General features: G+C 47.6%; 4 protein-coding genes across 4 annotated transcripts; 3 read left to right on the top strand and 1 right to left on the bottom strand.

Moving 5' to 3' along the window:
• The first annotated feature begins 987 nt into the window (after positions 1-987).
• On the top strand, positions 988-3,771 carry LOC117837469 (CSC1-like protein At4g35870). Its single transcript, XM_034717107.2, has one exon. It carries the CDS (start codon positions 1,184-1,186, stop codon positions 3,566-3,568), a length of 2,385 nt encoding a protein of 794 aa, XP_034572998.1. The 5' UTR covers positions 988-1,183; the 3' UTR covers positions 3,569-3,771.
• Positions 3,772-6,984: 3,213 nt separating this feature from the next.
• Positions 6,985-10,597, top strand: LOC117837472 (mitochondrial outer membrane protein porin 6). The gene is made up of 7 exons (XM_034717111.1): positions 6,985-7,243; positions 7,776-7,853; positions 8,350-8,417; positions 8,506-8,616; positions 9,150-9,236; positions 9,441-9,649; positions 9,892-10,597. The coding sequence occupies exons 1-7, from the start codon at positions 7,000-7,002 to the stop codon at positions 10,196-10,198; spliced, it is 1,104 nt and encodes a 367-aa protein (XP_034573002.1). The 5' UTR covers positions 6,985-6,999; the 3' UTR covers positions 10,199-10,597.
• A 242-nt stretch (positions 10,598-10,839) lies between these two features.
• Positions 10,840-12,681, top strand: LOC117837475 (uncharacterized). The gene is made up of 6 exons (XM_034717113.2): positions 10,840-11,309; positions 11,433-11,530; positions 11,763-11,834; positions 11,961-12,085; positions 12,176-12,248; positions 12,409-12,681. The coding sequence occupies exons 1-6, from the start codon at positions 11,051-11,053 to the stop codon at positions 12,511-12,513; spliced, it is 732 nt and encodes a 243-aa protein (XP_034573004.1). The 5' UTR covers positions 10,840-11,050; the 3' UTR covers positions 12,514-12,681.
• A 132-nt stretch (positions 12,682-12,813) lies between these two features.
• Positions 12,814-15,798, bottom strand: LOC117837470 (putative magnesium transporter MRS2-H). The gene is made up of 4 exons (XM_034717108.2): positions 15,194-15,798; positions 14,571-14,980; positions 13,620-13,904; positions 12,814-13,293 (listed from the first exon to the last, which is right to left on the bottom strand). The coding sequence occupies exons 1-4, from the start codon at positions 15,519-15,521 to the stop codon at positions 13,009-13,011; spliced, it is 1,308 nt and encodes a 435-aa protein (XP_034572999.1). The 5' UTR covers positions 15,522-15,798; the 3' UTR covers positions 12,814-13,008.
• Positions 15,799-20,424: the final 4,626 nt, after the last annotated feature.

Genomic DNA, 20,424 nt, shown 5'->3' with positions numbered 1-20,424 from the left:
ATAATATTGCTGTTGTTCGCCTTCTTTTCGTTTGTTTTTGATTTTAGGTAGCAGAGGAGTAAAGAGATAGAATACTTGCTTTACTTTGCTTACACGCATGAGAGAATTTGTCACCGTCGTATTTATGCAAGATGGAAGCATCCCCACGAGAGCAAAGTGATAAACGAGTAAAAGAACTTGAATACAGTGAACGTCAATCTCCTTCCAAGAATATAAGAAATGCCTTATGTTTACTTAAGCATGCGATAAAGAAGTTTAGCCGATGGCCAACTTTAGATCAATGCATCAAGTTTGATGACCCTAATATACTTCGTCATTACTCACCGTCTTTTGAATTGGTATTCACATTTTCTACAAGAGAATTACAAAACTTAACGGTAGAATAAAACATTTGGATCATATCCGTGACAGGGAAATGCCATAAATAAAACACAGTTGCATCTCTCGAACTTTGACTAACAATATTTATAAAGACTTATTATCTTGATTAAAAAGAGTAAAGAGTTGTATATGAAAAGATTTCGTAGAAGATCTGCGAATTGGTCAACCTATATAATTTTTTAATATGTGTATAAAATTTAAAAATAGTTTATTTATGTCAAATCTAGATAAACTCATATTTCAGATAGGACAGAGTGGTTCATAAGACCGTTGATTTGCAAAATAATGATCTCATCTTCTCACCATTCTTATCTCCATATCATCTAAAATCTTTTGTGGCACGAGTGTCCTACGGGGTAATTGACGTATATCAATATAGATCCTTAATAAAAAGGTTACGAAGCTTACAAATTTACTATGACTCAATCACCCACGAGCAAGTTTTGCAGGTCCCTTAACCACGAGGAATACTATCTTCAAAAAAAACACGAGGCATACTCTACTCCCACGCGACACATGCTAAAAAAATTCTTCGAGAAAATAGATCTCCACCCGACGCGGTGTTCCCACCTTCAGCGTCACGCACCTCGACGGGCAGCGCACGGCGACACGGCTCGTTCACCGCCCCCGTCCCGTCCCGTGATCTAGCCAGCCGGGACCCGATCCGCCACCCGTTCCGCACGCACCCCCCACGACCAGGGCCACGAGCGGCGGCAAGGCATCTCATCGGCGAACGGAATATTTCGCGGTCGGACTCCGTCTCCACCGGAATCTAGGGTTTGCCACCCCGGCGTCGCCCCCGATGGTCCCGGCCGCGGCGCCGCCGGACGCCGGCGGGGGTGGGGACCCGGAGGCGTGGTACGGTAGCATCCAGTACCTCATCAACATCTCCGCCGTGGGGGCCGCCTCCTGCGTGCTCCTGTTCCTCCTCGTCAAGCTCCGCTTCGACCACCGCCGCATCCCGGGGCCATCCGCGCTCGCCGCCAAGCTCCTCGCCGTCTACCACGCCACAGCGCCGCAGATCGCGCTCCACTGCGGCGCCGACGCCGCCCAGTTCCTCCTCTTCGAGCGCGCCTCCTTCCTTATCCTCGCCGCCGTCGCCGGTGCGGCCGTCGTGGCGGCCCTCCCGCTCAACCTCCTTGCGGGGGACGCCGCCATCATCGACCAATTCGCCACCACGACCATCTCGCACATCCCCAAGTCTTCACCGCTCCTCTGGCTCCACCTCCTCCTCACCGCCGCCGTCGTCGCCATCGCCCACCTCGGCATCTCCCGGATGGAGGACGCGCTCCGCATCACACGCTTCCGCGACGGCAACGGCAACCCCAGCGACCCCAATTCCAGCTCCGTGGCCGTCTTCACCATAATGATCCAGGGCATCCCCAAGACGTTGGCTGCAGACAGGACCCCGCTCAAGGACTACTTCGAGCACAAGTACCCTGGCAAAGTTTACCGTGTTATCGTGCCATTTGATCTCTGCACGTTGGAATACCTCGTCCAGGAATTGGGTAAGGTCCGGAACAAAATCTCTTGGCTGGAGGCAAAGTTGGGCGCTCGTGACCTGTTTGATGACTTTGCACACGCCGAAGCAGCTCAATCAGAGGAGCATCGGTTTGTGAGAAGGTGCAAAGAGCTGTGGGTGATGGCATCGGAGAGGCTAGGTTTTACTGATGAGGAAAGGTTGAGGAAATTGCAGACTAAGAAACTTGTGCTTGGAAGCAAGCTATCGGATTATAAGGAAGGGCGTGCCCCTGGCGCTGGCGTAGCTTTTGTGGTGTTTAAGGATGTCTACACCGCAAACAAGGCTGTAAGGGATTTTAAGCTTGAGAGGAAGAAGACCCCGATCGGCAGGTTTTTCCCTGTGATGGAGCTCCAGCTCGAGAGAAGTCGGTGGAAGGTGGAGAGAGCACCGCCGGCTTCAGATATTTACTGGAATCATCTAGGTCTTAGCAAGATGTCTTCGAGATTGAGGAGGATTGCAGTTAACACCTGCCTACTTTTAATGCTATTGTTCTTCAGTTCACCCTTGGCAATCATCAGCGGGATGCAAAGCGCGGCACGGATCATCAATGTGGAGGCTATGGATCATGCCAAATCATGGCTTGCCTGGCTTGAAGGCTCAAGCTGGTTCTGGACCATAATCTTTCAGTTTCTTCCCAATGTTCTCATCTTTGTGAGCATGTATATCATCATCCCATCTGTGTTGTCATACTTTTCCAAGTTTGAGTGCCATCTGACGGTGTCAGGGGAGCAGAGGGCTGCATTGCTCAAGATGGTTTGCTTCTTCCTTGTTAATCTGATCCTGTTGCGTGCCCTGGTGGAATCGTCACTTGAAAGTTGGATCCTTAGCATGGGGCGATGCTACTTGGATGGTCCAGATTGCAAGCAGATCGAACACTACTTAAGCCCGTCATTTTTATCAAGATCATCACTTTCATCCCTGGCATTCTTGATCACGTGTACCTTTCTGGGAATATCTTTTGATCTGTTGGCACCAATCCCTTGGATAAAGCATATAATGAAGAAATTTAGAAAGAATGACATGGTCCAGTTGGTCCCTGAAGAAAATGAGGACTATCTAATGATGCAGAATGGTGAAGAAAGTAATAATTTGACAGCACCTCTGATGCCTGAGCGAGAAGACAGTGGCCTTCTGGATAGTATCGAGGGGCATGATCTTTCTCTATACCCATTAAACAGGAGCTTCCACATGCCAAAGCAGAAATTTGACTTTGCACAGTACTATGCTTTTGACATTACAATATTTGCACTCACAATGATCTACTCCCTGTTTGCTCCGCTCGTGGTTCCTGTGGGTGCAGCATACTTTGGCTACCGATATCTTGTGGACAAGTACAATTTCTTGTTTGTGTACAGAGTTAGAGGATTTCCAGCAGGGAATGATGGGAAGCTGATGGACAGAGTGCTGTGCATCATGCAATTCTGTGTGATCTTCTTCCTTGCTGCAATGCTGCTCTTCTTTGCCGTTCAGGGTGATTCCATGAAGCTACAGGCTATATGTACTCTTGGGATGCTAGTGTTCTATAAGCTGCTGCCTTCTAGAAGTGATAGCTTCCAGCCATCTTTGTTAGAAGGGATGCAGACAGTTAATAGCTTTGTAGATGGTCCCACGGATTATGAAGTTTTTTCACAACCTGACCTGGATTGGAATATGTATCAATCCTGAAGAAAAAACTCAAGATCAATACACTCTTTTGTTTTATTACAGTGACATCTTTTATCACTTGATGATGTCCCTAGTGTACCACAGTCGCTCATTCTTACTGTACAGCTATGTAGATTATCTGTCTTTTTCTTTGTCAGAGGTGACAGGCACATGCAATTTTGATCATGAACCTGGTCTATCTAAACATACTTCAAATTATTCTACACGATGCGGTCATCTTGATTCTTTTAGGGCTCGTTTGGTAGGGCTGCGGCTGTGGCTGCTTTGGGTTGCGGTTGTGGCTGCTTTGGTGAAGCAGCTTATCTGGTAGAGCTGAAGCTGTGGCAAAACGGCTTCTCCTTCGAGAGGTTAAATGTGGTTGTGTGGATTGTTTGTGGATTAATTATTGAATGTTTAACATTACTTTCTAATTTGAGTTCATTACAAATTTAAAAATAAATTAAAGGGATTGTTGTTTAAGCAATAATTAGGCAACCAAAGTAATAACTGACATGCTCCTTACAAGCTAACTGACATGTCCCATTGCATTGTCCCATACAAACTAATAGTAACAAAAATAGACATAATCCGTCCATTGCATTGTCCCGTACAAGCTAACTGTCATGTCCCATTCAAGCTAACAGACATGTCCCATTGCATTGTCCCCCATACATACAAGATACATGATCTAGAAAGGAAGATTGACGTAGCAAGGTTATCTCGGAATTTATTCATGCTCCTATCATCTTTCTAATTGGATGTATCTCCAGCATCTTGAGAAATATAATGCTTTCTATATCTTGAAGGTATAGTGGGCATATAATCGGGATTCCGATCGCATTTGTGGAAATTCTTGTCTTGTGCATGGTTCTCATGAATGAAGTTATGGAGACACATGGTTGCAGCAACGATCATCTTTTGCTTCTCCATTGGGTAACTCGACAAGAGAAGGATTCTCCACTTCATTTTCCACACACCAAAAGAGCGCTCTACCACATTGCGAATACTTGAATGCAAATGATTAAAATGCTCTTGCTCAACATTTGGAGCAGGACCTCTCCTCCAATTTGGCACATGATACCTTTCATCCTTGTATGGTGCCAAGTATCCAGGTCTATTTGGGTGCTCGACATCAACCATATAATATTTTCCTAAATACACATGTAAAATAATATTTTCCTAAATACACATGTAAAAATGAAGGTTGTGGGAGACATGCATTTCTGTACAAACATGAGAAAAAAGATAAACATAGGTCATCCAACATACCCTGAGGGGGTGCGGAAATGTGTCGTGATCATGTCGAAGTGCATGAAAGAGCACATTAGTGTAATGCATAGACCCGAACTGCCCAATAGATGTATAAGTGAACACGCCCAAATGTTAGGAAACAATAAAGCACTTGTCACCTATCAAAGCCAGCCTACTTGCTCAACTTGGCTCATGTCTGTGATTCAACTACCATTCACTGCCTAGAATGCAAACATTCAACTACAATTCCATCAAAACCAGTGAGCTAATATGACATATTTCAGTCAAATATGTTCAGCTACCATTCCATCAACCATCTGCTAATATGCCACATTTCAGTCCATTTCATTGGTACATTCATGCTACAAGCAAGGTCATACCTTGGATTGGTGAGGTCGACATCCACAGATGCAGGAGCAGGAGCTGTCCCAGCCACCGGTGGCGGCCTAGGTGCACGGCCACCTTGCCGGCGAGCTGAGGAGCCCTGATCCGAACCAAAGTTGGCCCAAACCGGCAGCCATTCATCACCCTGTTCGTCGCCTCCAACCTCCTGTGAAGCCGTCACATAGGTGGTCGGCGTCGACACTCCACTAACGCCGGCACGGTTCCAATCCAGCCCTAGAGCCACCGCCGCTGCTCCGACCCACCACTCCAACCATCCTCCGGGCCAGGCGCCGGTGGCCAGGCCCACCGTTGCTGGGGCGCTAACCCACGACCCAGCAACGTGGCCGGTCTGGGTCGCGCCGTCCGCACCCCCGGTGGTTGCGGCTCCAGCCGCGCCGGGGATGCCGAGCCATGCACCCGCGCCCATGCCTGAGGCCACTCCGCCGGCGACCAGCAGCGTGCCCAAGGGACCCGTTGGCAGGCCTCCATGCCACACGAACAGGGATGGAGTGCCGCCACTCACACCGCCGACCGCATCTTCGAGACCACCACCGGATCCGCCCCTTCCAGCCACCGGGGGTCCTCTTCCGGCCAGTGCCTCCGCTGCCTCGTCCTCCATTTTTCTGCCGCCGTCACTGACAGTGAGGAGAGGGAGAGAGGAATCAAGGCCTGGAGAGAGACGTGTGGTTCGGAAAGGGATGAGGCCGGGGTGGTGGCAATTTGCCTATAATAACTGCGACGTCCAGGGGCAATTTCGTACCCAGTCCTGCGCGGAAGGTGAGGAAGCCGTGGGGAGCCAAAAATTCCGGCTTCGCCTCGCTAGTGCAAAATGCACACGGGCTTGTGGGTGCTTCGCGGGCTAAGCCGTTTTTTGGTAGGGCGTTTGGTACAACTTCTCCAGAAGCCGTCAAAGAAGCTGTCCAATAAACCCTACCAAATGGACCCTTAATATAATCTAAGCTCCTGTGACCAGAAGAAATATGTCATGCTTGTCATCCTCTCTCTCTCATAAGTTTCCTATTATAATCGATAGTGCCTAGAAGAGATAAATTTATTTGGTTTGGATACAAGAGGCAATTTTTGCTACTGTGAATAATTTGTGACAGGTAAAATATGGCATGATCATTTGAAGTTCAAATCAGGCTTTACAGGCAATTTGTAACATTTTATGTACACTTTTATGGCATATTGAAGCATTGGCTGCAATTGTTATACTGCTAATTGATGTCCATATCCTTTTCACCTTGTATATGAAACTCAGGTACCAATATAAGATGATTAATTGGGTTATCGATGTGAGTTCTGATTAGTGTTTCGACGAGGCAACTTTCTTGGAGCAGCAAAAATCACTTTCTGAGTTTCTGATGTTCTCGTGCGGTCGTGCAAAACAATTCTGTAAATCGTCGCTTCTGTGTTCGTTAGTTCGTTACTATGATTTGTGATCGTTTTAGGCACTGTAAAACAATTTAGTAAATCACGGCTTCTGTCTGTTACTATATCTTGTGATTCTGTTGACGATGAAGGATGATAATTCATAAACAGTTGAATATGACCCTGTCGTTCTCGTTTTCGGTGTTAGAGCTGTGGGGCCCAACAGTCGGCGACTCCACCTGACCTGTGCGTACCATTTCTGTGTTCCATCCCGTGTGATCACCAAATTTTTTCGCTTGAATTCGACCCTTAAAACAATATTCAAATTTAACGTTTCTACCTGGGGAGAATCTTTCTTCTAGATGCATCCGGCGAGGATCTTGGAGACGAAAGTGAAAGGAAACAGCGAAAGAGAGAGGGAATCCAGGATCCGGAGGCGTGGCCGCATGTGGGCCGTCGTGGGCCAAGCCCCGGACTCAGCGTGCGTTGCCTTGCCGGTGCGGTGCGGGATTCCAAACCTAGGACTCTGCCTCTCCCACTGCAGCCAAGCAAGCACCGCGCCGCCGGTCCCCTCCCTCTACTCTTCTCCCACCTCTCCGCCGGATCCTCGCTCCGCCGCCGCCACCCCTCGTCTCTCTAGGTCTCGTGTTGTGGAGATACATCTGGACGCGGATCGGTTTTCTCCTGTTGGTAAGTGGCAAGCCTATCTCTGCCTCGGTGGATTGACACGGAATCCTTTGTTCTGGTGAGAGTTTGGTTTTTTCTTCTCGAGCGAATCTGGAGCTTCCTCTTCCCCCATTGAGTTACCTGTAGATTTGTGTGCCAAGTGTTGCGCTACTTCGTCGATAACGATTGCGTGGCGCGCTACTAATCTAGTGCATTATAATCCATCCTGTGTGCGTCCCCGGAATCAGCATTAGTTGACTCCGTAGGAGTTGTTAGCACCAAATTTAGGTGCGGGTGCAGTTTGTTTTCCAGATAATTTGGAGGTTCTTCAACTGAACCCGCTGCCCCCGCGTCATGTTCGCCTCTGGTGATGATGTAGATGTTTGTTCTGACTGAAAACCATTGATTGTTTCAAGCGGGAGCAGCTGTTTGTTTTTACCAAAAAAACTCTTGTGTCGGAAGACTAATTTCTGCCTGTTTAGAGGCTGTAGCCAGTTAATCCAGCCTCCTCTTGCTCTGTTGACTGATCATGGTATTAATGTGCACTTATTTTCAGGTCACTGGTACCTTACTAAGTTCAGGAAGATGAGCAAAGGCCCAGTTCCGTTCGGCAACATCGGGAAGAGAGCAAAAGGTTCTCAAAAAGTCCTTCAGATCTTAGTTTTCAGTTGATGCGCTTCATGCCATTCTATGCATTTTGGCAGACAATTTCTGGTGTGATACTTGGCTTGATAATTCGTGTTGTGGCTTGTTATTAGAATGCAGTTTTTCTCTCTCTCTAAGAATGTAGCATTTCTGTTCGATATGCATGGGGTGGTTTTAATAGAATGGCTTGTTAATTGGTTTTAGGTGCTAAGGATTCATACAACCATCACGAGGATTCTTGTGTAGCTTCATAGAGAACGGACCATTATCTAGTCGCTGTGATCTGCATGGATAGGTTATGGGCAGAGAAACAGAAGCCCAATTCTTTGTGAATGTGAATGGCTTATCTATCTCTTCTATAGAATGGCGTAAATGTACATCTGGACCTGTCTGTCAGCATATATTGTATGACACATGCATATACATTTTATTGTCAGATTTCTGTGCTTGCAAACTTCATGTGTTATTACTTCCCCTACTTACAGATCTCTTGTACAAGGACTACAACTTTGACCAAAAGTTTTCTTTGTCGACGTCTAGCAGCTCCGGTTTGGTAAGGGTTTAATGCTTATACTTCTCATTTAGTTCCTCCCGAAAACTCTTTGAGTTTATTTTTCTGATAACCTATGTTTTTGTCATAGAATCTCACGGCCACTGGTGTGAGGATCAATGAAGACTTCATTGGTGATATACGGACACAGCATAAAAGTGGTAGAACCACTGTTGATGTCATAATTGATAGTGATTCTAAAGTACGGTCCTTGTAAACTTTGTTTGTTTTTCTGCATTTGAATTCCTTTTGCGGAGCTTGGTAGCATAGGTTCTCTGTTTTCTGGATCAGGGCTGCTAATAGTGGCATTGTTGTCACTAAATATCTTTCATGAGACAAACATATCTTGGCATCAGAAATATTAGATCACTTGCTTCATATATGCTATAGGGATACATGCATCAGCTATGTAAGCAGCAAACATACACTGCTAATAAATTCTGTGGGCAGGTAATAGTGTTAAATTTAGCTAGTTGTAAGCATCTAAAAGTGATGCCTGTATTAAACTGGATCTCCTTCCATTTTTAGGCTAAGAAAGATCTGCCAACTTAGAACTAGTGGATTTCTGAATTTGAGTTATAAACTGATGCGGTTAATATGCCATTTCTACCAGCTGCATTTGTGCATTCATAATATTTATTGCTTCATATTCATGTTTGCTCTAGCCATGGTCTTCCTTCATGTCTGCATTAGATATCCTCACTTGTGTTCTTACTGGAGTCCTCTTGTTTGCAGGTGTCAACCACAGTCACTGTTGATGAAGCACTCACTGGTTTGAAGACTTCATTCAGCTTCAAGGTTCCCGATCACAAGTCTGTTAAGGTTAGTATCTTTTGAAGTAAGGAGGAAACATCAGCTTTACTGAAATACAAAATGAGCAGTCCAATCTTAACTGAACTGTATTTGCCTCACATATTGTGTTTATTGATTACATCAGTGGGCTAATGATCTGCATTTCAACCCACCAATTTTCAGTGAAATATTTTTTTTATCATTGCAAATACTTACTGTTTTTTCGGCTGACAGCTTGATCTGCAATACGCTCACAATCGTTTTGCATTGAATTCAACCATTGGTTTGACATCAGCACCTTTGGTTGAGCTGGCTGCAACTGTTGGCACGAGTGAACTTAGCTTTGGTGCTGAGGTTGGATTTGACAGTACTTCAGCTTCTGTTACCAAGTACAACTCGGGGATCGGATACAACAAACCGGATTTCTCTGCTTCTTTACTATTGTAAGCTCCACAAATTTATGCTTTCTGTTTAGGCATATATGGAAATTTGTGCATTGCTCTTGATGTTATAATCAGTTACATAATCTCTGGTCAGTGTACAAAAGTTAATCCATGTCTATTCTAGTTTGTCATTTTGGTCTTTTCCTTGCCTGAAAGATTTTGCATGTTTGGCAGACAAACAATATTTTCTTAGCAACCTCTACTTGTGGGCTGACCAATCTTTCCACATTTTTGGTACATAGAGCTGATAAAGGGGAGACTTTAAAGGCGTCATATATTCACCTTTTCAATCCGACCAATGGTGCTACAGTGGCGGCTGAGGTAACACACAAGCTGAAAACAAAGGAGAACTATTTCACCATTGGGAGCTCCCATGCCCTTGATTCTTCTACATCACTTAAGACGAGATTCAGCAACTCTGGGAAGGTCGGACTTCTCTGTCAGCATGAGTGGAGGCCAAAGTCCCTCGTGACTCTTTCAGCCGAGTATGATCCGAAGGTGGTGCGTTCGCCTTCAAGATTCGGCGTGGCCATATCAGTCAAGCCTTGATGAGTCCGACTTATCTCCTGTAAAACAGTACAAGCGTCACATACTGTCTCCAAGAACATAAGCTTTGGAGCAATACCTAGAACAGCTCTCCCATTTTAGCCTTTTTGGAAACCGTCTGGGAGTTGGACTTGTTTTGTGGAATGCTTCCATCAGAGCCAACTCCACACCGAGAATTGAAAATACAGAGGTTTGTATTAGAGCAGAAGCTTTTACTCTTTGCGATGTTTTTCCCTGTTTTGCTATTCAAGGCAAATTGATTTTGGGGGCGATTAAACGCCTAAGGGCTTGTGATCATGAGGATAGTTGACAACTCTGATGATAATGGGGACACTTGTACCCAGCGACCAAGGAGTAATTACTGGGATTGTTCCCTATTAGTCATTGATTCTTTTGCTGAAATTCTTGTTCTGAGTTTATTCTCGTGAAATTCATGTATTTAGATACGGCCTTAGTTTTGATTGCTTGCTGGTTCTTATGATAGGAGTTGAATGCGACTAGACTCGAGATGAGCCGATGGTAGCTTATCGCGCAGCTGGGGCGGAGGCCTGCGCTGCGTGTCCTAACGCTGCAAGTCCCTCGTGACAGCATCGGGTTTATTGTTCTCACGAAGAGCACTCACAGGACCACGCAAGCACTGGCGCGTGTGCTCGCCTCACTTCACTTGGCCGGGCTGTCTCCACGCCACGATCCCCCACATCCCCTTTTGGCCTTTTCCCTCCTCTCCTCTCGCCGCCACCTGCTCTTGTTCTATCGGTCTATCCCTCCGCGTCGTCGGGCATCTCACGACCGCCACGCCAAGTCAAAAAAGATCGAGTAGCCAGTAGGTGGTAGTTGTGCACGACAGCACGAGGGATGGTGGCCGTGCCTACCGCGGCGATGGCGAGCTCGCTTCTCCTGCGGCCGCGCGCCTCCTTCCGGCGGACGCTCCCGCCGCCACCTCCTTCCAGCCGCCGGGCATTGCCGGCCACGCTGCTCCAAGCCGCGAGCACCCAGCAGAAGCAGCCGGGCCTTTCGGCGAGAAGCTACGAGGGCGAGCGGCGGCAGCCGGCCGGGACGCGGCTCTACTCGCTGGCGCCCTACCCTCTCCTGCTCGCCGCGCTGCTGCCTGGAGGTATGCACGGAGCCTTGTTCTTTGCCTCGGTTTGTTCTCTGCGAGTGCGCGCTCGCTCGGTGGCCGGTGCTGATGGCTTTGCCCTTTCTTCGCCGGCGGTTTCGCTTGCCTTGTTGTGGACAGCCGAGCCGGTGACGGCCGTGTTCGCGCCGTTCGTGGAGCTGGTGAAGACGTTGGACCTCCCCGGCTGGCTCGTGCACTGGGGCCACCCAGGCAACATGGTACTGCGTCTTTCGTTCCCCTTCGTTGCATTCTTCACGTCTCACGTTTTTCAAGTTCCCAAACAAGTTTGGAAATCGGTAGCAACCTTTACTGTAAGAATGCTGCGAGATCGAATTCTGTGGCTGCCAGAGCAGCGATGTAGATGAACTGACAGAGCTGGATGAGCCTAGCTGGTTTGGTTGTATCTGTACCTGCCTGATCCTATCCTAAGTCTGTGTTCTTTCTTTTCAGGCTGTGGTGCTATTTGCAATGGGTGGCTACGGGACATACCTCGGCTTCAGGATCAAACTATCAGATGATCCAGTAAGTAGTATTCAATATTCACCAATATGGCCAGTTGGCCACTTACATAAGCAAAAGTGTACCTTTTTTGCCTTTTGCCTTCCATTGAGAACACTTTTAAAATTCGGGAATGGAACCTGCATACAGGAAGAGAAGGCCAAGGCCAAAGATCTCCATCCGAAGCTCCTGGCCGGCATGTTCTTCTTCTTCGCCCTCGGCGCTACAGGCGGTGTCACCGCTCTTCTTACCTCAGACAAACCAATCTTTGAAAGGTACTGCTTTCAGAACTCAGAATTCAGAATACCATCTTCCTTCTGCGAAGCTAAGGGTCGCCATCTGAATTTTCTGCGATGGATTCACAGTCCTCATGCAGTAACTGGAGTCATCGGCCTTGCACTCTTGACCATTCAGTCTATTCTTCCAAAATTATTCGAGGTAACTTGAGAAGATACATCAAATGATCACATCAGTTCAATATTTTGCTTTCGCAATTCAAATCTGGCTCATCGAAAACTACTGATCTTTTCAAGGAAATAGTCTAAAATGTCTGATGATTTACATAGCTAGCATGAATAACTTGTTTCTCTAATGCCAGGGGAACCCAGGGCTTAGGACTACACATGGTCTACTCGGCAGTGGCATCATGACTCTGTTTCTAATCCATGCAGCATTCGGCCTGCAGCTTGGGCTCAGTTTCTAACTTTTGGCTAGAATATCTTGGGGTTTGCTTCTTTCTGATTGTTTTTGGAGATTTAACCGACTCTTGTTATTATCACACGAGGCATCCCCTTATAAAGAAAAATAATGTAAGAGAAAGCAAATTTATTATCCTTGTCTTTGTTCGTGATTATAGTAAATGTTTTCGGCACATAGCAGTTGTATTCTGACAAATCTGAAGATTGGGTTCTAGGCTATCAATGATTAAAAAAAATCCTTGTAGTATACAGGTATGGCAGCATGCATTGCATGATGAATGCCGATGCAATCTCCATAAAGAAAAGAAAAGAAAAGGGGGTTTCTTCTTATGATTTAAAGCATCAATATGTAAAATATTCCATACAAGATCTTAGTCCTCGACTATCATATACCCATAGCAATGTATTGCTAATCTCCAGTCAGGAGGAATTATGAAATACCTGTCCAGCTGTCACCAACATAATGGCCCTGCTTCCAAGGGTTTCTCTAAGTATGGTCTTCAACTGCCAAGTAGCCTGTTCCTCCAAGCATATGTGAACAACACGATTACGACCAACAAGCAGAAAGATGAGGTAGCCCCAACAAATGGCCAAAAAGGACCTACAGCAGTGTTCTCATCACCATTGTGAGGCAGGTTCATGGCAAATGATGCAGCTATCAATGTGTTGATCGCTATGCCAAAGGATACGATGATCAGGGCCAGATGGAACTGAATAAGTTGATTGCGTTGGTTGTCAAGTTGGATGTTGATGTAGTCTTCTGTGTCAACAATATATTCTCGAACCTGTTAAATGTACCAAAGAAGAATTATCTGCATGATCAAGATAGGAAGTATAGCCCTCTAGCCAAAAAAAATGCTAAGCTTCCATCAGTCCAATGAAACTGCAACAGTTTACTATGAAAGTGCAAAGGAATTTGGCTGGATTTTCCATTTTCACTAGCTTGCTCCACAATAAATAAGAAGAAAAACCTTCTGGATAATGGCGATATGATGATATAATGGTGAATAAGCACAAATTTCCAAAAATGATACTGATTGTGAGGTATATTGTTGTTTCAAGGAATGCCTATGCAAACGCAGTACAGGTTGGGAGAAAGAAAAGAACAGACCATCACAATCCTGTTGCGAATTCCATCCAGCTGCATGAAATAGGATTCAAGTAACATCTCTAGGTTTCCAGCATCAGTGTCCAGTGGCGCACTTGTAGCAATGCCCATGGCTTGGTTGGTAATAGGATTTGGTCTAGCCAGGCTTGTCTTTGAAGGAAAATTGCTACTTACTGCAGCAGAAACCAGTAGAGCTTGATCCTGCTGATTTTTTGCTTGCTTCCATGATAGGGGTAGCTGTGCCATGTTTTCATTATGATCCAGAAGATACTCTACTTCATCTCTGACCTGCAAATTTAAGAAAACAATGTCGAATATTATGAAAAGGAAGCGGCTCTACACATCATAAGGATTATTACAAAAGTCTTTTAGTTATTAAAGAACAGATTGGAAGGCTTTGTGGAGTATGAGAAAGTCTAGTATGATATGAATGATAGATTAACTTTTGTCTTTCTGTGCCTCTTCAAAGATTCAAACATAGCTAATTTCATCAACGCAGATAAGTGATGTTTTGAACATCAGCATAGTCTCCAAAGTGCAATTTTGAAAGCTAATTGTTGATGTACTATAATTATGGAACCTGATAAACTATTACAGTTTGAAAACACTTTTTTCAGACAATGCTACACATTATCATTTTTCATATGCCTATTGCATAAACTAAATATTCATAAAGATATAGGCAGCAGAAGTTAAGCAAGTTTGACTACATGCATCCCAAAACTTCATTAATTATTTTATTAGATGGAGCACTTGTTATGTGTCCTGCTAATCAACAGCAGACACACATGCTGCAGATGTTATTCTTAAGAAATTCAAAAGCTACATGCACAGTGGGAATGAAGCGAACAATACCGGTACGTTTGCAAAAAATTGAAATGAAACGTGCATAAGACTTCAGATTTAAGATACAAGAACTCAAGAAGTGACCAAAATATGTATGTCTAACTATACCTTGTGCACACCAGCAAGCAGGGAGGTGAGATTGCTTTTCAGGCTCCGAACACGCTCGAGGTTCCTAGTGCTCACATTCTTAGTCAATTCATCCAGCACAAATACTGCATGCCTATTAAGATCAGATAGGCTGGAACGAAATGACGAGCATACAGCTTCTAGGGCGAGCTCCAACACCTGAAACTCAAATGGAAGCTCACACTCGGCACCAGTTTGAGCATGCTTGCCATCCAAATTATCCACTTGCGTGGCACCAACATCAACCACCATGCTCTTCAAAGGGAAATGGTGCCTCAATTTATCGATGAAAGGGATAACCTCCTGGGCAAGAGGTTCCAGCAGCAGGACTTCATCAGCAGTCACAATAGCTCTTATGAACTCTAGATTGATTACCATAGCCTTCTCTCTAGCTGCCAAACAGGCAAAATCTAAGGTTAATCTCACCAGTAACAAATATGACTCATGATATGCTAAAATATTTCTACGAATAACACTCCACGACATGCTAGAACGAGGATATCATATTATCATTACACATTAATGGACCAATGACCTGTGCCACACTATTTATTTTTGTGCAAGGCACGGATCCAAAATCTGAGAGCATCAAGTCATCAACTCACCGAGGATGCTGGGGTAGCGGGAGAGAAGGGGTCCGATGACGCGGAGTTCGCGCGTGTGCACGCCGGAGCGCTCCACGACGAAGGCCTTGTCGCACATGAACACCTCGCAGCCGCCCCACCGATCCATCCTCATCCACAGCCGGGCGGGCGCCTTATTCCTCCTCCTCCCGGCGAAATGCGGCGCCGGCGGTGCGAGGGGCGGCTTGGGAAGGGACGGGAGGCGGCGGAACGGGCGGGAGCGCTTGGAGTGCAACGACGACGAGAATGAAGCGGAGGGGGAGAGGAAGGGAGGCGGCCTCCTGCCGCCGCTGCCGCACAGCCTCCCCATCGCGGCGGCACGGCGAAGACCATAGTGGGGAAGGGGCGGAGAGGTAGCGGTGGGGTTTTTGGTCGTGCGGGGAGACGGGGGCGGAGCGGCGGAGGCAGCCGAGAGCGAGAGGTTTGGCCGCGAGCGGCGCGCGGTGACTGCCTGACTGGCCGTTGGGCGGATGGCGCGGCCGGCGAAGCCGACGGGGCGTGTACTTGAAAAAAAAATGGAAAATATTCATGGTTTAAGAGTTGACGCTGATCTCAGCCCAATTAGAGGCCCAAGATTTCCGAAATACATTGAACCCACCAGAGCCTATTTGCGTTTGTCGATCCACCGCGAAGGGCCCAGCTTTTTTATTTAACACAGCCCATGTACAGAAGCCTGTGGTAAGCCGAGTCTGCCAATTTCAGATGAGCGACCGAGTGTCACCGTCTCACTGACACTACTAACAAGCGTTGTTCGCAACTTGCAGTGACGCACTGTGACGTGGTATCACCATTTTCAATGCCCCAAAAACCAAATCAACCCAAGAAACATTTTTTCTAAGATTCTCCTGTCCGAGTGCTCTTCAGTTGTCTGTACGACAGTACCTTGATTCTTTGAAGGATGCCACTACACTATTATCCTCCATCGTACTGAAACTCTGAATCGCTCCATCCGTTCCGGTCATTTGCTGCAGCCTGCCGGACGAATCAATTCCTTTTCAGACGACGATAAGGAAGCAGCTGAAAATCCCAGAGCAAGCCAGCCAGCCTTTTCAGAACACCAACAAAACGTCGGGATGCTCCGTCCCTCGGCGCAGGCTTCGCCAGTCGCCGAGCCGGGCCGGCGAGGCCGCAGGACGACGACCAACCAATCAACCGTGGTTGCTCGCCGATGCCCGCAGAGCGATTCGGTTCCACCGGCAAGGAACAACGATGCCCGTTAGGAATTTCTCGGTGTCCGCGATCGTCGAGCCGCTCGGCGATGAGCCGATGACGACGTGCTTGATCCCATTGGAGGTGCACGAGCAATGGGGCGACGCCACGCGAGGTGAGCTCCATCCATCGGAAAAGCGAAAGGAGGAGGCGGCGGCAGGCAGCCGGCAGCGCGCGTGGACGGGTGATTGGCCGGCAATACGGCGCCGTCGCGGTGGCCCGTGGCGCGCGCGGGGCACGGCAATTTCCAAGTGTTTTTACGCGGCGCGCACGTACGGCGGGAGCGCCCCTGGACTCTGCGCACTCCAAGGCGATCGGTCCACGAGCCTCGCGACGCGTGCGCCCCTGATCTTGCTATACTACTCCTACTGTGCTGTGCAAACTGCAAATCCACTGGTCCCTGGAACGAGAAAAGGCAAGCGGCCAAGCGCACTCGCCACGGGCACTCCTGCTTCTCGGACTCTCCCTAGCTCCCTGCCTCATCTTTCACCTTCTACAGCACTGCCGGCTCATACGACTGTAGCTGTACGCAACGGTTTTGCTTCCGAGAGAAATTTACAAGCAATTGGACGGCTGTTGCATGAGTATACGAGCACTCGACATGGAGTACGTATCTCCCAAGGAGGAACAGGGGACACAGGGCGCGTCAAGTACATGAGAAAATACAGATACAGTAGGGTAGGGCGCGACCTGTTCCTCCTCGGATGCTGAAGAGACACAGGCAGCAGGTTGCAGGTACCCGTGAAACGAGGAGGGGCTTGCGGTCCCACCGCGCAGAGGGGCGCCTTTCTTTTACCTTCTCGAGCGCCTCGGGCTCCGTCTCCGTCGCCCTCGCCTGCGCGGCTGCGCCGGTGCTTGTCCACGCTCTCCGGCTGCCTGCCGCGTGGGCCCGACCACCGCACTGGCGGCTCCGTCCAGGCGGGCCCGCAGGTGGCGCTCGCGGCCAGAGATACAGATACGGAGAGTCCTACCCGTCGTGACCCTGACTAGGTGGGTGGCCCGCACGTCGGGGCAGCCGCGGCGGGGGTGCCATCATGGGGAAGGTACGCGAGGAATGAGTGGACGTTTGACCCAGCTTCCGGCGCCGCACGTGCCCGGCTGGGCCTGGGCGGCTGGCGGCGGCGCGCATTTTTGGCGCCAAGTTTTGGCGGGAAAGGTTCGGTTTTGGCGGTTTGAGCGTCCGGGGGCCGAATCCGCGGCGGAAAGACGGAAGGAAAGGGTTCCGTCCGTCCATCTCTCTCTATTTCTATCTGGCTTTCACCATGGGCCATGGACCGTGCCACCATGGTTGCATTTTCAGTCCTTTCACGTCTCACCGGCAAGCGTCGTGTGCTTCGTAAGCCTGTCGTGTTCACCACGAGCTAGAAGAGTACATTCCTACACGTACAACTGTAGTGCAAGCACTGACGCGTGCAGGTTCTACGACCAAAACTTTGTACGTACATTTCACCTCGACGAAAATGGACACAGCCAGCGTACACTGCATATACACGCCGCATACCATGTACTACTAGAGAGTACAATGCAGCGATTGTACTGGAGCTGGCTGCAGGCATCGGATGCCATGCCGTACCCAAAGGCCAAAGCCTGCTGCTGCCGCAGCCTGCACCACCTGGCACATTTTTACCACAGACATAACCCTTGCTCACTGCTAAATTCTAAAACTCAAACTCGAAAGTCCCCGGGGGCATGCACGCATGACGCGGTAAAGCCATTTCGGCCGTGGGAAAAGGCGGCTTTTCTGCTCATCGGCTGGGGTCAGCTCCCAAACGTGGAAAGATCGCAGCTTTTCAACACGGGAAGAGAACGGGACAAAAACGAGCAAAGGCTGTCAGTGGGTGGGGCCGGCCAGTATGGGCAGCACAAAAAAAAAATCACCGTCAGGTCAACAGCATCAACAGGGCGCGCTGCGCCAGCTTGTGGCCGTACACCGACACCGTAGACCGTATCCTGATCGTCCAACAGCATAGGCAGCTTGGCCTTGGCGCTTGCAATGGGCTGCTACCTCGAATGATCGCTCAGAGCTCGTGCCAGCTTCAAGAACTCATGCTGCGAGCCGGTGATCTCGGCCACCTCATTTGTTCAAATGAATCCCAGTTACCATCGATATGTGATCTAAGCATCTAGACAGATAGCTGCAAGCATAGGTTAGGTTCTTTGCGTACAAGTAGTCAAGTAGGACCTGCTCACCCCGTAAGAGTTTTCGATTCGGCGTTGATGTTTTTGTTTGGGTTTTTATAGATTGTTCAAGGAACTGAAATTGTGGTATTCCTTTTAATGGTAGATGACGGGTCTGTTGACAGCGATGAGATTGTAGTGGTTCGGCCTTTTCGAAAGTGTATGTAAGAGACTGCGCCTACACTTGACTCAGAAGAAACGGTAGACAGCTTCTTCTGGAGGTCGTGGAAAAGGTTAGAAAGCAATCATGTGATCCAGATTGTCTCGTATTTTTACATGTTCGAGATGGATGGAAGTTTGAACTTGCGAGGCAAAAGAAGGAAAGAACGTTGGTTTTGGTCATGTGATGATCACAGTCCAAGAAGAGAACCATCGGCGATGGATGGGAGTGAAATCTATGCATGGATGGACCCCCTTTTTTAACTGATGCAGCCAGAGAGAGGACGCGGGGCACTCACCAAAGCGAGGGGAATCTCTTTGAAACTTGCATCATTCCGATAGGACACAGGTCGTGTCGTCTGGTACGCATGCCATGATGGGGGTGATGTGATTCCGGTGGGTACGACCTGCTGTGTGCACCAATGCGATATTCCCCGACCCCGTAGCACAGTGTCATGATTTTGTATATTAAATTTGATCAATTATAGATAAAAAATAGATAACAAATAAATACCATTAGATTAATTATGAAATGTATTTTCATAATAAATTAATTTTGAGTCATAAATATGAATAGTATTCACTGGTCAAACGTGAATTACTTTTGACGGCACGAAACCCGTAGTTGCATTCTTTTCCGGACAAGGTTAGTAGTTGGTACGGGAAGGGAGAGTTACAATTTAAGATCCTCCTAGAAAGGCTAATAATACAGCTGGCTGTTGGCTGTGAGTATCTTTGCAGCCTATCTCTTAACCTACTCATATACTAGTGAGCTCTTAAATATCAATATAAGGCTCACTTATCTCTCTTACAAAATTTTTTGGTTCTTGTGTCTAAGCGGGCTGTAAGTTTACAACCTGCTTCTCCTCTCTCTCCTTTCCTCTCTCCTCCACCTCAGCATTTAGCCTACTTACAATCTGCTATTATACTTTAGCTCTCGTGGACGGATGGATTGGTCCATTTTGTAATGAATTCAATTCATCTGTATTTTAAAATCACTGGTAGATTAATGAATGGATCAATGGAAAGCGTTGCCTACTATGAGCCCGTTCGCTTCAACTCATAAGCCGGTTGAAAAGCTGAAACGGCTGATTTATTGTGAGACGGTTGAATAAGCTTAAGTGAACCATTTTAGCCGGTGGGAAGAAGGGTGCAGCAAACTAGGAAGGGCACGCGCATAGACGCGCATGCATGCATGGCACATCGGCCTTGCACATCCTGCCTGGTGCCTGCACTGCGTGATGAACAGGGCGCGGTGCCATCGGATACCTGACGCCGATGGCGCACGTGGCGACGATAGTAAACAGAACCGTCAGGACTTCAAGAGCATGGTCTCTCTCTCTCGGCCGCAACTTTTGACGTCTCTCCCTACGTGGGGAAGAGTGCACGTGGCGAAGCAAATAATTGGCGCCGCAGTGACCGGGATGCTGCGGCCCGTGTTCTCTTCCCTGAGGACCCGTTTGTTTCCTTGACGGCTAAACTTTCCCTCGTCTCAATATTTGATACTAATTAGTAATATTAAATATAAACTAATTATAAAACTAATTGCGGAGGCTACCTACCTAATTCGCAAGATGAATCTATTAATTCTAATTAATTCATGATTTGACAATGTGATGCTACATCAACTATTTGCTAATGATGAATTAATTAGGTTTAATAGATTC

The sequence above is a fragment of the Setaria viridis genome, chromosome 9 (genome assembly GCF_005286985.2).
Source record: "Setaria viridis chromosome 9, Setaria_viridis_v4.0, whole genome shotgun sequence".
In the NCBI taxonomy this organism is placed as follows: domain Eukaryota; kingdom Viridiplantae; phylum Streptophyta; class Magnoliopsida; order Poales; family Poaceae; genus Setaria; species Setaria viridis.
The sequence above is the reverse complement of the archived record's forward strand: the minus strand, read 5'-3'. Positions and strand labels throughout refer to the sequence as shown.